Consider the following 15,839-nt stretch of genomic DNA (forward strand, 5'->3'; position numbering starts at 1 on the left):
GGAGCAGGAAGGTTGAGTTGGGGGAAGAATAGAGGAGAGCAGGAAGAAAGAGGGAGCCATTATAAGTTTGAGGGAGATCTGGCACTAGTGAGATCTACAAGGATGGCACAAATTGGCAATCTAAGCAAAGGAAATAATACAAGATCAGAGCAAAACTCAATGCAACAGGGATCAGAAGAATAAAGAATGGCATGCCAGTGGGGCCAGAAGTGGGGTCTTTGACAAGGTCAAGGCCTGGAGAGATGGCCCACTAGTTAAGAGTACTGACTGCTCTTGTAGAGGATCAAGATTAGATTCCTAGCACCCAGATGGCAGCTAACAACCATCTGTAACTCCAGTCCTAGAAGATTTGTTGCCCTTATGGCTTCCATGGACACCAGATTTGCATATAATGCAGACAAACATGCAAGCAAGACACTCACACACATTAAGATAAAATAAAAATAATTTAAAAGACCCTGAATTTCTAGAGATACTGATGAGAGAAAAAATACAAAAATCACTAATATCATGAATTAGAAATGTGAAACCACTATAGAAGACACATATAGGAAAAACACAGTAGGAAAATAACTGCAAATAAGACAACCTGGATGAAGTACAGAGGTCTTAAAATGTACAGACTCCTGAAGCTTACAAGAAACTAGTACCCAAATCAGGAAGATGGCTCAGCAGGTAAAGGGACCTGCCACCCAAGTCTGATGATCTGAGTTTAATTCCTAAACTCAAGTAAAAATTCAAGGAGAGAACTGACTCCACAAAGTCTTCTCTGACCTTCATGTGCACTATGGCACATGCACCCACATATATCATACATGCTTATATGCAAGTGTGTGTATACATGTACATACAAATATACACAGGCACGCGCGCACACACACACTCACACACACACACACACACAAATAAGAAGAGCCTAGTACTAAACCCAAATGATCTTTTTTTTTCTAATAGAACAATGGACTACACAGCTTAAAAGCTTCCCACAAAAAAACCTCCAGATCTAGCAGCCGTCAGAGGTGACTCTAGTAAATACCTAAGGAAGAAATTATATTTATTCTATACAAAGTTTTCCAGACTATACAATGCACTGTAGACTAATATGTCTCATAAACATAAATATAAAAAATGAGTAAAATTTTAGCAAGTCAGATATAACACACATAAAAAGAAACCACATCATCACCAAGTACCATTCATCTCAGGAGGCAAAGATGAAATTACACTAGAAAACAAATTAAGAAAATTGACAGAAACCCCCCCAAATATATAGAAAAGCATTTGACAAAATCAGTGTCTATTCTTTTTGTTTGTTTGAGACACATTCTTACTATGTAGACCTGGCTCACCTGGAATTCAGAGCTGTCTGCCTCTGCCTCCTGCGTGCTCAGTATCTATTCTTGACTAAAAATTACCAAATATGCAAAACTACAAATCAAGAAGTACATATTACTAAAAGGAAACTGAAGAAATATGTACATGAAAGGAGAGATTCATGTTTCCAAGGACTAGATGACAATATCCTAATAGCACCAATTTTTCTTAAACTGGCCAAGAGATAAAAGGCTACATTCAGAATTTCTCAGAAACACTTGATTGGCTAGGAGGGGGTGGGTCCTCTGAAAAGGGGCCCACTGTTCTGTCCCCAGGTTTTGGCTTCAGATTAACTGAGGGTGCAATAAAAGCACCAAACTGGACTTCTCCATGGGTAGAAAGAGGTTTATTGTCAACATAAAACTGCTGTATGGCTATCTCTCTAGAGGTGGAGAGACAAGAGCCAGAGGCATTGGGGAAGTCCAAAGCTGCCATGGCTACCTCTCAGGGACAGAGAGAGTAGAAGACTGGAAACTACCAGGGCTAGCTCTCTGACGAGCCAGGCAGGCTAGTGTGGGGGCTTACAGGTCAGAAGACAGAGTTAAGGGGCTTTGATATGCACCACATATATATGGCTTCAAGGAACCACAAGCCCAATTCCGCCAAAGGCAAGGGAGATAGGGGAAGTAGCTCTTCCTGGCAGGCAGAGATCAGTTTCACTGTTTCTGAAGACCTCTGAGTGAAGACGTTTTTCTCTCAACCATCAATCCTTCTGTTTTCCCTGTCAGCATGTAGCCTGAGCTGGCTCCAGACTGTCATTTCCCCTATCAGCATCTAGCCTGAGCCCGCCCTAGACTGTCGTTTTTGGGCCTTAATCAGTGAGGCTGCCTTTTGGGAGGTTTGGGACCTAACACATAGATCACCCACAAAGCACAGGATAACTAACAAGCCATCTCTTGCATGCTCATGAAAACTTTAACTGATTCAGTCAAGGACAGACCATCTGGGAAGATGAAAAAAAAACATTTTTATTAAACTCACTAAAACCTTACCTATTGTATGTAAACTCCACATCCATAGGTTCAAAGTTATACATTTGTTCAAATCCTGGATTAAGTTTAAGAGTTACATCTTCTTCATGAATCTAAAAAAACAAATGAGTGATTCAACTTCTACACACTAGACTGGACTTCATGGGACAATCTTGCATCTGTATCTGGCAATACAACATGAAAATATCATTTCACAGATTTGAGCCAAAACTTGGTATTGTTAAGTACCTGCAAAATTAACTGAAAGTGAGAAAATCATTCTTAAACTACACAAACAGGGGTGATGTCTCCATTCACATCTCTCCCTGCGCCAAGTATACTGATGATACAGCACGTAAGGCTCAAAAGAGATCAACCTGCCAACAACTCCAAGTTGTCATCAGAGTGGTGCTACCGAGTTAGAGCCTCCACAGAAAGTCACTCAGGACTCCCCTTTCTGTAGCACAGGGGAGAAATAGAGCTGGATCCTGCATAAAGTAAGATCGCACACTTTCTCCTAAGCAGGAAAGAAAGGAAACCTCTGATGACACATGGGGCACAAGCGGCCAAAGAACCCAACATCCTGGGGTGGAAGCAGCACTGAGGCCGGGTGGCTTCCCCAGGCCCAGGCTGATACTGTACAAGGTCAGAAGTTGTAGTGACAGCCAGGACCCTGAGGGCAGGAGGAGACGTACAGTAAACACCGAGAGAGATTATCACAGAGTCCTCCCATTCTCAGAAGATGCTGCCACAGTGCTGTCCCAGGAAGGTCACCCAGCAGAGGCTTCTGAGTTGCCCAGAGATTACAAAAAATGAAAGGGAATCCACAACCTAAGGTCACTAAGCACACTGACACCAAACTACTAAGAGTGAGGCACCATGATCCTCAGCAGCCTAAGACATTGTGGACTGACTTGACCTTTTATCTAAAAAGCTGCAAATGAAATAAGAAAATGGTAAGATGCATAAAAGCAAGCACAAGGCAACCCAAAAGCATTAGAACAGCCAGAATATTAAGTAGGAAAGGTAAGAGGGGCATGTACTGGGAAGGCTGCAAGTGGGACAGTGTGTGCCCCCTACAGTCCTAACTCCTTCTATGTCAACCTGACACAAGCTAGTCATTTGAGAACAGGAAGCCTAAACCGAGAAAACACCTCAGATTGGTCTGAAGGCAAGTCTGTGGAACACTCTCTTGTTTAACAATCCATCTGGGAAGGTCCAGCACATTATATGTGGTGCCACCCCCAGTAGGTTGCCTGGGTGATATATCAGACTGAGCAATCCATGAAAAACAAGCCAATAAGCAGCATTTCTCCATGGCTTCTGCCGCCTTGAGATCATGCTTTGGCTTCCTCTTATGATAAACTGTAAGCTATTAAGTCAAATAAACCCTTTCTTCCTCAAGCTGCTTTTAGTTTTGGTGGTTTTGCTTTTAAAGATTTATTTATTTTATATATAATGTTTTGTCTACATGTTTGTCTACACACCAGAAGAAGATATCAGATCTCATTATAGATGGTTGTGAGCCTCCATGTGGTTGAACTCAGGACCTCTGGAAGAGAGAGCAGTCAATGCTCTTAACCTGTGAGCCATCTCCCCAGCCCGGTTATGGTGTTGTATCACAAAAACAGAAGCGTAAGACATGTAGCACATGCTTGGCAGGAAGATCCTCTGTGGTCAGCTGGAAGTGGATAGCTCTCAGCAAGGGCTCAGCACCTGAATCTTTTCTCCCCAAACTCTCCAAAATAGTTCTCCTAATAGGGCACATAAATACTTGTTTCAGATGTGGCTTCTTTACTAGCTACACCATCTGGGTCTCTTGGAAGCCTTCTGTGTCAGCTTGAGTATCCTACCCCATGCTCTGGCCAGAAAATGGATGCTGAGACTGAAGCAGGCACTGAGGGGCAGCTGATTTTATGGGTTAGAGCATTCTACTGAATGCCTCAGCACCATACCTAGTTCACCCTCCTCCTGAGGCTCCCACCTGCTAGCTCTTCTAGATCATGCCCAGTGTTCAAAGCCATTTCAATGCAAATATGACTTACAAATAGTTTTATATAGTTGAAAATTATACTTTCTTAGACAGGAAGTTCCCTTTACACCACAAAAATTATTCAAAGTTCACAGACAAAGCCACTGGAATTCCCTCTGTGAGGATGCGTAAGTCAGGCCAGTCTGACCTTCACTCTTTGAGGAGTGTTATCTCACCTCCATGACATAGCCGATATATTCAATGACATGTCCATTGTATTCTTGAGATTTTAAAATCAGTTTGTCACCTAGGTAAAAAAATATTATGTATCAAACACAAAATCATAAATTTGCTGTTTCACTCTGAAATAAAGTCTTAATGAAGTATAATACAATATAAAATTTCTATCTGTTGTTTAAAGATAACGTGTAGCAAAGAAACATGTATAATATACATGTTAGATGATTTCCTTTTAAGCAAATGTTGCTTCAAAAGACAGAAATGGGAAAATCCAAGTATATGGCCAGTTAAAACTACTTTCCCTCAGTGTGATCTTTCTGCTGGCTCCCAGGTAACCCACAGTGAGATCTACCTGCATAAAGGGAAGGTCGGCTCTCAGCAAGCCCAGGGACCTCCAGAACCAGCAGATCCCCCTTCCTCTTCAGGACAACACCACTCATGTTATACTCTTTCAGTTCTATTTCTGCGTGGATCTCTTCCAGCCACAGCAGGGTGGAGAACTTCTCCTTATAGTTTGACATGTTCAAAAGCTGAAAAAAAGAATCACCCGGTCTGTGGAGACAGAACAGCACATCCCATATCTATGTCTAGGGAACAAGCATGCTCGGAGTCCAAATGTCTAAACCACTTACAACCAAGACATCTATTCCAGACAGGATGGCTCAGGGTTAGGGGTTATGAACCTGGTCAGCATACCTCCTCCCTTGGGCTTATGGAGGACCACCACACTCTGGCTCTTCATTGGCCAAAACATCTACTCACTACCATAGTTTGGGCTCTTAGCCAACTCTGTTGTCCCCAGTCTTTCTGTCAGGCCTTTGAACTTATTCTAGAAAGAGCAGTGTAACTTCTATAGATGTTTGCAAAGAGGATAGGCTATCCACTGACCTATATAGAGTGCAAAGGGACACCTTCCTTCCCATCTGAAATAACTGGAAAAATATCTAGATGAAATGATTAGTTCCTAGAAACATAAAAACTACCATGACTACAGTACCACAGACAAACACTGCGATCAGATTAGAATTGGAAACTGGATCAGAAACCAAAAACTTTCAACAAAGGAGATCCCCGGATCTGGTGGTTTCATGAGGAAATTCTACAAAACATAAAGAAATGGTAGAAATCCTCTTCAAACTTTTCCAAAAGCCCAAGAAAATACCTGTATAATTCATCCTAAGAGGTCAGCATTACTCTGATATCAGAGTCAGAAAAAGCCATTTTTGTTTTTTCTCTGTGGCTTTGGAGGCTGTTCTGGAACTCGCTATGTAGACCAGGCTGGCCTCAAACTCACAGAGATCCGCCTGCCTCTGCCTCCCGAGTGCTGGGACTAAAGGCATGCACCACCACCATCCGGCAGAAAAAGACTTTATAAAGAAACAGCATGTGGTGCACACCTATAATCCCATCACTCGGGAAGTGGAGACAGGGATTACAAGCCTGGGCCGCATAGTGTCACAGGGATGTGAGGGCATGGGGACAAAGATGGAGAAGAGAAAGAAGGGAAAAGAGAGATGAAAGAAGAGGACAGGGAGGGAAAGAGAGGCGGTAGAAAAGCGTAGGCGTGAGAAAGAAAGAGTGGCAGTCTCTCAGCCACTCAGCAGGCTAAACAAAGAGATCATTTCAGCTCAGGAGCTTAAGGCTATCCTGGTAACATAGTAAGACTCCACTCAAAACAGACAAACAGAATTTACCCAACCATACCTCCCTCTCCAATACAGATCAATATTTCTTATGGATATTGGTCCATTGTGATACTGTCACAAAATACTAACCAACAATGCAGTAGCATTTTAAAAGGATTATACATTATGATCAAGGGGGTCTGATTCTTAGGAGGCAGGGATAGGTCAACCTATGAAAATTAACAAATATTGCTGGGCATTGGTGGGGCATGCCTTTAATTCCAGCACTTGGGAGGCAGAGGCAGGTGGATCTCTGTGAGTTCGAGGCCAGCCTGGTTTACAGATCAAGAGTTCCAGAACAACCTCCAAAGCAATACAGAGAAACTCTGTCTCAAAACACCAAAAAAAAAGAAAAAAAAAAAAAGAAAAAGAAAAAAAAAGAAGGAAAAAAAGAAAAAAGAAAGAAAACTAACAAATAGAGCAAACTGTTTAACAGAATGAAGGGAGAAAAGTACATGATCATCTAGATACAGAAAGAATATCTGACCAAATTCAGCATTCTCTCATGATTAAAAAGAATCACCTTAGAGTAGGGGAAAATTTTCTATTGTCAATACAATAAAAGCAGACCTTTAAAAGTCATACCCAGTGATGAAAAACTGAAAACCATCCCCCTAAGATCAGGAACAAAGCAAAGATGTCCATTCTCACCACATTTACTTATTTCTAGAGGTCTTTGCCATAGCAATTAGTTAAGTACATGAACCTGGGGTGGGAGCTTTAAGCAGAAACTAGCAAAGGAGTGCTGCTTACTAGCTTGCTCCTCTGGCTTGCTCAGCTACCTTTCTTATATAGCTCAGGTCTACCAGCCCAGGGATGGCAGGCACACGGGGTCCTCCTACATCAATTAGCAATAAAGAAAATGCCTTATGGGCTGGAGAGATGGTTCAGAGGCTAAGAGCACTAGTTGCTCTTCCAGAGGACTAGGATTCAATCTCAGAATCCACATGGGAGCTCACATCTGTCTGTAACTCTAGTCCCAGGAGATTCAATGTATTCTTCTGGTTTCTACTGACAATGCACAAGACTTCACAGACATAGATGCAGACAAATCAAACAAAGAAAATGCCTCATGATATGTCCCCAAGCCAATCTGAGGGAGCCAAATCTTCAATTGGGGTTCCCCTCTTCTCAAGTGACTATGGATTGCATCATGTTGACAACTGTATTACAGGAAGTGTTGTGAATGTAAAACCATCAATGCTGAGAAATAGCTTTGCACACACACTCAAATGTAGAAGTATGTTTGAGCTACTTCAGGAATAGTTAGTGCATCCATGCACGTGTTCATGTAGGTGCTTTGGACATGAGTTGGGTACATTTGGAGTCCAGAGACTGATGTCATAATGTCCTCAGTAACTTCTATACCTTATTTATTTATTTATTTATTTATTTATTTTTAAGGTTTTACTATGATTTATTTATTGAGACAGAGTTTCTCTGTAAAACAGCTCCAAGAACTTACTCTGTAGACCAGGCTAGCCTCAAACTCAGAAATACACCTGCCTCTGCCTCCCAAGTGCTGGGATAAAAGGTGTATGCCACCACTGCCCATCTTATTTATTATTTTTATGTGTACAAATGTTTGCCTGCATGTATGCAAGTATACCAAATTCATGCAGTGCCCAGGGAGGCCAGAAGAGGGCACCAGAGTCCCCACAAACGGTGTTAAAAATAGTTGTGAGTCCCATCTGGGTGCTGGGAACCAAACCTGCAAAAGGAGCAAGTGCTACTACTAAATGCCAGGGCATCTCTCCAGCCCCTTTCATCTTATTTTCTGAGACAGGTTTTCTCACTGAACTTGAAGCAAATACACTCTAATACAATCCAAAGTTATACTAATTTGATACATATTTGCTAAATAATGGTAGAAAAGTATTAAAAGTCTTTGTTTCCCATAATTAAATAATTATGTTTCTTATGAGCAGAAAACCTTATCCTACAGTAAACAACATTGTCATTCATAACATGCAATAGTCTCAAACCTTCCTTATTCTCAGCTTCACTCAAAGTTCAGGTATCAGCCTCTGACGTTTCTTCACAGGGAATGTACTGTACTGCTTGCTGCTACAAATGCTTAGCATTCCAAGATTCCCTCTGAAATCTATGTAGAAGCCTGTGAAAAGCTCAAATTCTGCTTGTATAGACCCCTATCTTTCTCTAGCCCATACATTCCCAATTGGATGCTCCTCAAAACAATTAGAAACTGCATAGCAAACACTTCCCGGGATAGGGCAAACTTCCCATTCAATGCCACACCTTAAACCTTTGTTTTCTATACTTCTCCGCAGCCTCTGAACTCAGAGGGGTGACCTCCACCTTCTCTGCAAGCAGTGTATTGCTCTTTCCCTGCCTACTTTCCAGGCACCTCTGGGAAGAAAATTTCAGGAAAGGTCACAGGTTTTTCATGCTAAGGGACAATGTGGAGCACAAGCAGATGCTGTGAGAGTGACTGGCATCTCCATCAGGAGCTAAGCTAAAGCATCTGACTCCACAGTCACATCTGAGTTCAGAAGGGTTGCACTTTCTGAGTTGGTGCATACACAAGTCTTACCAGAGACCCAATTTTCAATGTTCCTTCACCTAGCACCAGCGCTGTCCACCTTTAGTGTAGAAAACCTACCGGCCCTGGCACAGTAGACCAAGAACACCTAGCAGAGTAGAAGGCTGGCTTGAATCTCCCATTCCCACTCCTCTTTCTGAGCACTCTGAACACCAGGTCATACGTGAAGGTGATTCTCTCTTGTCATCCTGAAATTCCTAGTTACCTATGGTGGAAAGTACTGACAGGAGCCCTGAATACAATGACCCACCCCGTTTTTTGAACTGCACTTTAGTAGTGAGTAACACCCCACAGTTTTCAGATATTTTCCTACCTCTGCAAGAAGCGGCTGGAAAGTCAGGATGTCAATTTTTTGTTCCACACATTTTTTTAGCCTATCTGGTATTGGATACTGTGGAAGAAAACTTGGAAGTTGTCGCCTTGAGTTCCTTAAAAGAAACAAAGTTAAATCAAAAGCAATTATATTATGCCTGTATAGTGTGTGTATGTGGGGGGGGGCAGGTGCGCATACACGTGTGTAGAGAACAGAGGACAACTTTGGATGCTGTTCTTTGGGTGCATTAACCTTGATTTTTTTGAAGTATGGTTTCTGGTTGGCTTAAGATTACATGATTAGATAAGGCTGGCTAGCAAGTGAGCCCCAGCATCTGCCTGTCTCTGCTTCCCCAGTGGTGGGATTATAACATGGCACACCATATTGACTTGCTTTTTAATATGGGTCTAGAGACTGAACTCTGTTTCTCATGGTAGCATAGCAAGTACTGACTGAACTAGAAGTAATTCTTAACTCAGACTTTCACATGTTTATGAGCATCTCTTATGTACAGTGTATGGATCCAGAAATGTTTCAGATTTTCTAGTTTTTTTCCCCCAGTTCTGGGACTGAGCCCAGGGCCTCATACTTGCTACACACTCCACCACTGAGGTATACGTCTAGCCCATTCTTCACTTTGCAATACTTACATAGGTTTTATGTTATAGATTTTCTGAAATGTAACAAAATTTGAAACTTGTAGGTGAGGCCAACATTCAGACAATTTCAGATTTCAAAAGACTTCAGGTTTTGGGTTGAAGATGTTCAACCTGTATGAGGCATTTCCCCTCAGATATTCTTTCCTGCTTCAGAAAGGCTAAAGTTCATTAATTCATGGAAACACCTAACAGGGGAACCAGACTAGGTCAGGCTGGGTTCAGGATCCTGTCTCCACACAAGCTCTGGCTCAGCACTCTTGTCTCTGCACCAGAGCTGGGCAGAGCTGTACAAGTTGTAGGGGAACCAGACTGGAAAAGTCCCAGGAGCCTGCTCAAACCATGGAGTTTGAAGACAGTTTGCTTTAACTTATAAGAAGCTAAACTCTTATTACCACACTTTTAGTGAAGACATGAGTACTAGAAACGATACTGTCACATCACCAATAAGAAGATACTTGGAAGCCAGTGGCTCCAAAGCTACACAGAAAAACCCTGTCTTGAAGGGGGCTGGAGAGATGGCTCGGTGGTTAAGAGTGGCTGCTCTTCCAAAGGACCCAGGTTTAATTCCCAGCACCCACATGGCTGCTCACATCTGTCTGTACCTCCAGTTCCAGGGGATTTGACACCTTCGCACAGACATAAATTCAGGCAAAACACCAATGAACATAGAATAAAGATAAGTTATTGAAAAAAGAAAAAAGTGAATTTGCAAAAAAGAAAGAAAAAGTACACACTTGGTAAAAGCTGCCCTATGTGACCTGCTTTAACTGTTCTGCTGGTTCTCAGTACTATGTTTCTCTGGAGAAAATTATGTTCATCCTTAAGCTTCTGCCTTCATCTAGTTAGCTACATTAAAATTTACAGCAATTCTGTTATCCAGCAAGACAAAAACCAGAGTAACAGAAATTATAGAAAAATGGGAAGAAGTGAAGAGAGATAATGAGGACAGGCATCTCAGCCCCAGTTCCCCCTCTTCAACCTCTGAGGCAGTTTGTGCTGAGTGGAGGGAGAAGAGGTGCACTCCCAGTCTCTCAACTTCATCACCATGCCCTGTATAGTGGGTTCTTAAGAACTCTGCAGGTAGTCTGACCGTATAACTCTGGGCAGAAACTCGGCAGTCTACAACAGGGCTACCCAACAGTACCGAAAGCTGCTGCTGCTGCTGAACTCAAACTGAGAGCTGTGTTCACCTCTGCAGCTGTAGGGTACTCATGAAAATGGACATTTGGAAAGCAGGGACACGTAGTAAATGCTAATGAACTAATTGCAAAAATTTCTGATATATCGAGGGATTAAAATATAGGCAGCTATGACACCAGTCTGGTCTAAGTAGTAAATTCTAGGGTAGCCAAAGCTACACAGTGAGACCCTGTCTCATAGACAAAAACAAACACAAAAGAGTTCTTGCTATTTGGAATAGAAATGAACTCATCCAGCTACAACCATTTGATTTTCAACAACGGTATTAAAAATGCAGCAGAGAAAGGCAGTGTGATAAGACATGGAAGTGGAGGCTACTTGTACAAGCTAGATAGTTCTTGTACATGTAGACAGAGCTCCACCTCCTGTTTTCTACAAAAATCACTTCTAAATGCATCAAAAATCCTGTGGCAGTTTAAATGTAACTGGCCCCCATTATCTCTCAGGAAGTGGCACTATTAGGAGGCTCAGGAAGTGGCACTATTAGGAGGTGTGACTGTTGGAGTGGGAATGGCCTTGTCATTGTGGAGGCAGGCTTTGAGGTTTCCTATGCTCAGGATACCACCCAGTGTCTCAGTTGACTTCCTGTTGCCTGCAAAATGTAGGACTCTTAACTCTAGCACCATGTCTTCCTGCATCATACTCCCTGGCCTGATGATAACAGACTGAACCTCTGAAACTGTGAGTCATGCCAATTAAATGTTTTCTTTATAAGAGTTGCTGTGGTCCACCTCCAGAGAAGCTAGGAAACAAGGAGGACCCTAAGAGGGACATATTTGGTCCCCCAGAGAAGGGGAAAGGGACAAGATCTCCTGAGCTAATTGGGAACTTGGGGCGAGGGGAGAGGGAGTTAGGAGAAAGAGAAGGGGAGAAGAGGAGGGGAGAGGAGGACATAAGGGAGCAGGAAGATAGAGTCAGGGGAAGAATAGGGGAAAACAAGAAAAAAAGAGTTGCTGTGGTCATTAAAACCTTAATACAGACCCTAATGTAAGACCCACAACTCTGCATCTACATTTCAAGATGCAGGCACTGGTAAGTGCCTATGACTACAATAGCTCAGTAAATAGCAATGCTTGACAGAGTTGCATGGAATTAAAAGCTTTTATATAGCAGAAAAAACAAACAACCAGAATGAAGCGACAGCTTGCAAAACTTTATCAACTAGCAAGGAATTAAAATCTAGAATCTATAAAAATAAAACAAAACCCTCAAATACCAACCATAAAAATAACAACAGTGGGGCAGTGGTGGCACATGCCTTTAATCCCAGCACTTGGAAGGCAGAGGCCAGCATAATCTACAAAGCCAGATCCAGGACAGCCAGGACTGCTACACAGGGAAACCTTGTTTCAATGCCCCTGACCCTCAGCCCCCAAACCCCAACAACAACACAAAAATAAAAAACCCAAGCCCTCTGGTCAGTATTTAGGCAAATGAATTAAATAGTTTTCAAAAGAAATACAAATGGCTAATGAATATGAAAAAATGTTAATTAAATTGCTCAGAGACTCCATCTCACTATCTTGATGACAACAGAGGACAGAGAGAGCCAGTGAGACGAGGGACCTATACTGTTGTGGGACTATGAGGTAGAGCAGTCACTAAGGAGGTCAGTACAGAGACTCCTCACAAAACTAAAACCAGAACTACCATAGGAGTTACCCCAAGGTCTGTGTCTAAAGGACTCTGAAATAACACACCACAAACACTTGTACATTCATGTTTATTGCTTCACTGTCCTCTAAGATATGGAATCAGTCCATATATCCAGCAACAGTTGACTGCAGAGTGTCATCAATATTCACGTAAGAGTTTTATTCAGTCATAAAAAGGAAAACAATTATGTTACATGCTGAACCTGGATGAACTGGAGATCGATCATTATCTTAAGGAAAAAAGGAAGAAGGGAGGGAAGGAAGAAGGAAGGGAAGAAGCAAGCAAGCCAGGCTAAAAAAAAGGAAAAATTTCTCTCATATGTAGAATACGCATCTGTAAAAACACACATACCCTGTGTGAGGGCAGAAAGGAAACTGTGTGCAAAAAAGGGTCTAAAAGGAGAAGGAAAAACGAAATACAAATGGGAAAGCAGAGGCAGACTACTGGAGGCGATGTAGAAGAGGGTAGATGATGAGCATACAGATATTATCAAGGTACAATTTTCTTTCTGTTTAAAAGATCACAAAGAAACTCATTATTTTACACACCTATTTAAAAAATGAAAGAGAGCTGGGCATGTGGCACACACCTTTAAGTCCCAGCATTCAGGGAGGCAGAGGTAGGTGGATCTCAGAGTTAGAGGCCAACCTGGTCTACAGAGTGAGCTCCAGGACAACCAGGCTATACAGAGAAACTCTGTCTCAAAAACAAAAATTTCAAGAGGTCTACTGCAGTATATGACCCCTCCCTGATTGCTACAACAGGGGCATGACAGCACTGGGACTGACTGACCCAGCGAGTCACCATGCAGGTATAAGGCAGCTGGGAGTGAGTGGCTACCACTGCCCAGACTGCCAGGAAACCAATGGCTTCATTCTAGAGCAGTGGTTCTCAACTTGTGGGTCAAGACTTCTTTGGGGATTGAACAACCCTTTCACAATGGTCACCTAAGACCATTAGAAATAACAGATTATTGGGGGTTGGAGAGATGGCTCAGTGGTTAAGAGTACTGGTTATTATTCTTCCAGAGGACTCAGGTTCAAATCCCAGAACCCACACGGCAGCTCACAACTGTCTATAATTACAGGATCTAATACCCTCACATAGACACACATACAGTGAAAAAAACTCACCAATTTAAAAGGTATTTACATTATAACTCATAACTAGCAAAGTTACAGTTATAAAGTACCAACAAAAATATTAGGGGTCACCACAGTTTGAGGAACTGTATTAAAGGGTCGAAGCATTAGGAAGGTTGAGAACCACTGCTCTAGAGGAACTCTCATACTCTAATACTCCCAGGAATCAGCCAGCAGGCTATTAGAACACTTGTACGTGGTCTGTATATTAGCTTCCTCTTGAGCTGACTCTAACTGGACAGTGTGTGGAACTAGAGTATTTGCTGTCATAAGCATGATCCAGTCATCTGCAGACATGGTAACATCTCACTCCCTTTCTGGCCTTTTCCCCTAGGCATGCCCCTGGAAGTGAGCAAGAACCCTCTGCACTTACTACTGCTCTGTGCCAGGAAACTATGTGTTTCACGTGCTCTATACCATTTACTCCTCAAACCACATGAGGTAGAGACTATCACTTACAAATGAAGTTAAGACACAGAGAGGTCAAGAAACATTCCCAAGGCCACACAGCTTCTTGGTCGCAGTGCTGTGATTCAAACAATGGTCTAAAGAAGCATGGTGTCCACAGTGCCTTCCAAACAATGGTCAACGACAAGTTCAGCAATCCCATAATACTGTCTGCTAATACTTTCTCCTTTCAGTCTACAATTTGGTAGAAGTCCATCATCCTTTGTCTTAGATTGTTAATGGGTTAACATGATCTGAAATCCAGAATTTTCCAGTATTAGAGAAATAATAGTCTTACCCTGAAGAGCGGTGGGCAGCACCTGATTCAAACCCTCAGTAGTGACAATGATGCAGCAATGTCTTCAGTACCCAGACAAAGCCATTTAACATGCTCACACACAAAGATCCCATTTTTTGGGACAAAACTTAGAAGAAATATGTTTCTCGAAAGTTTTATGCTTTGTTTACTTCAGACAAGAGCAAATGGACATAACCCAGGCAGAAACTAGGTCATCCACAACTTTCTATGCTCAAGTCACAGATTTCATTCTTGAATGGTATCAGATCTTCCAAAAGGTTTCCTGTGACCAAGAAATCCTGGGGCCCAACACAAGGTGCACTGCAATTCTGGGAACGGCTCTAAAAGCCACATCAGCCAGCACAGCACAGATCCACTGCTAACAGTGCAGCAGGGGCATCAGAGCCAGTCCTGCCCAGGAGTGGATGGCAGGAACCAAGAGCCAATCCATCCTGGTTTCAAAGTGGCCCCAAGACCTGCTAAGGAAAAGCAGAGCCAAGGATGCACAGGGCCTGGTATGCATAGACAGTGGAGGTAACAGACACAGACTCTGCCCTTACAAGTTCCATGGGAATGCATCCTGCCCCAAGAACAATTATGGAAACAAGCTCAAATACCTGCCTTACCCTTGTCACCTCCTTAGCGGAGGGAAGGGTGGAGGGGGTGACATGACAGCTGACGCCTCTGCCTTTCCATGACATATAAAGCTAACATACAGAAAATCACACACTCATTGTATGGTACCTTTTCTGTGTGGTCACAACAACTGTAGTCTTTGCAGACACTAATGTCTGGGAGCTTTTAGGCTTTTTCCAAGAAAATGGCTCACGCACAGCTATTAACGCCTCCTCAGCACTCACAACGTTCACTTCAAGATGTCGCCCAATGAGAAAGTTGGAGAAACACAGCAGAAGGAGCTCTTTGCAACGGCCAGGGTTTCTTGAAAGAAAAAAAGGGAACAGAAAAAGAAATTTAGTCTTATTTATGAATGAGTCAGATTCAATCTGATTTCCCTTTCAGTATTTGAGAAGGTTGTAAAGCTGTAACAGCCATGCTGACTACTTAGTAATTTTTTTTACACAGAAAAGCTTACTTTATAAGACAATAAATGCAGTATTTCCCAAATGTGATGGTTATTCCTAGCTGTCAATGTGGTTAAGGTCTACAATCACTATGGAGACAGGCCTCTGGGGATGCTTATAGATGTTATTCTTGGTTAGAGTGATCGAGTGTCCATTTCCTGGGATAAGATTCTGAACCATATAAAAAGCAGCAAGCTGAGCATAGGCATCATGCTCTCTGCTTTGACTGTGCATGCA

The 15,839-nt window shown here is 42.4% G+C and overlaps 1 protein-coding gene across 1 annotated transcript in view; it reads right to left on the bottom strand.

Annotated features, from left to right (window-relative positions):
- Mov10l1 (Mov10 like RISC complex RNA helicase 1) overlaps window positions 1-15,839 on the bottom strand; it is a 64,185-nt gene that overhangs the window by 31,230 nt on the left and 17,116 nt on the right. Inside the window, exons 9-13 of the mRNA XM_005067076.4 lie at window positions 15,265-15,459; window positions 9,119-9,233; window positions 4,910-5,087; window positions 4,554-4,624; window positions 2,367-2,458 (exon numbers count right to left, since the gene is read on the bottom strand). Of these exons, the coding sequence (XP_005067133.1) occupies window positions 2,367-2,458; window positions 4,554-4,624; window positions 4,910-5,087; window positions 9,119-9,233; window positions 15,265-15,459 (651 nt within the window). The remainder of the gene's footprint in view (window positions 1-2,366; window positions 2,459-4,553; window positions 4,625-4,909; window positions 5,088-9,118; window positions 9,234-15,264; window positions 15,460-15,839) is intronic.

The sequence above is a fragment of the Mesocricetus auratus genome, unplaced genomic scaffold, assembly GCF_017639785.1.
Source record: "Mesocricetus auratus isolate SY011 unplaced genomic scaffold, BCM_Maur_2.0 Super-Scaffold_100010, whole genome shotgun sequence".
NCBI classification, from domain to species: domain Eukaryota; kingdom Metazoa; phylum Chordata; class Mammalia; order Rodentia; family Cricetidae; genus Mesocricetus; species Mesocricetus auratus.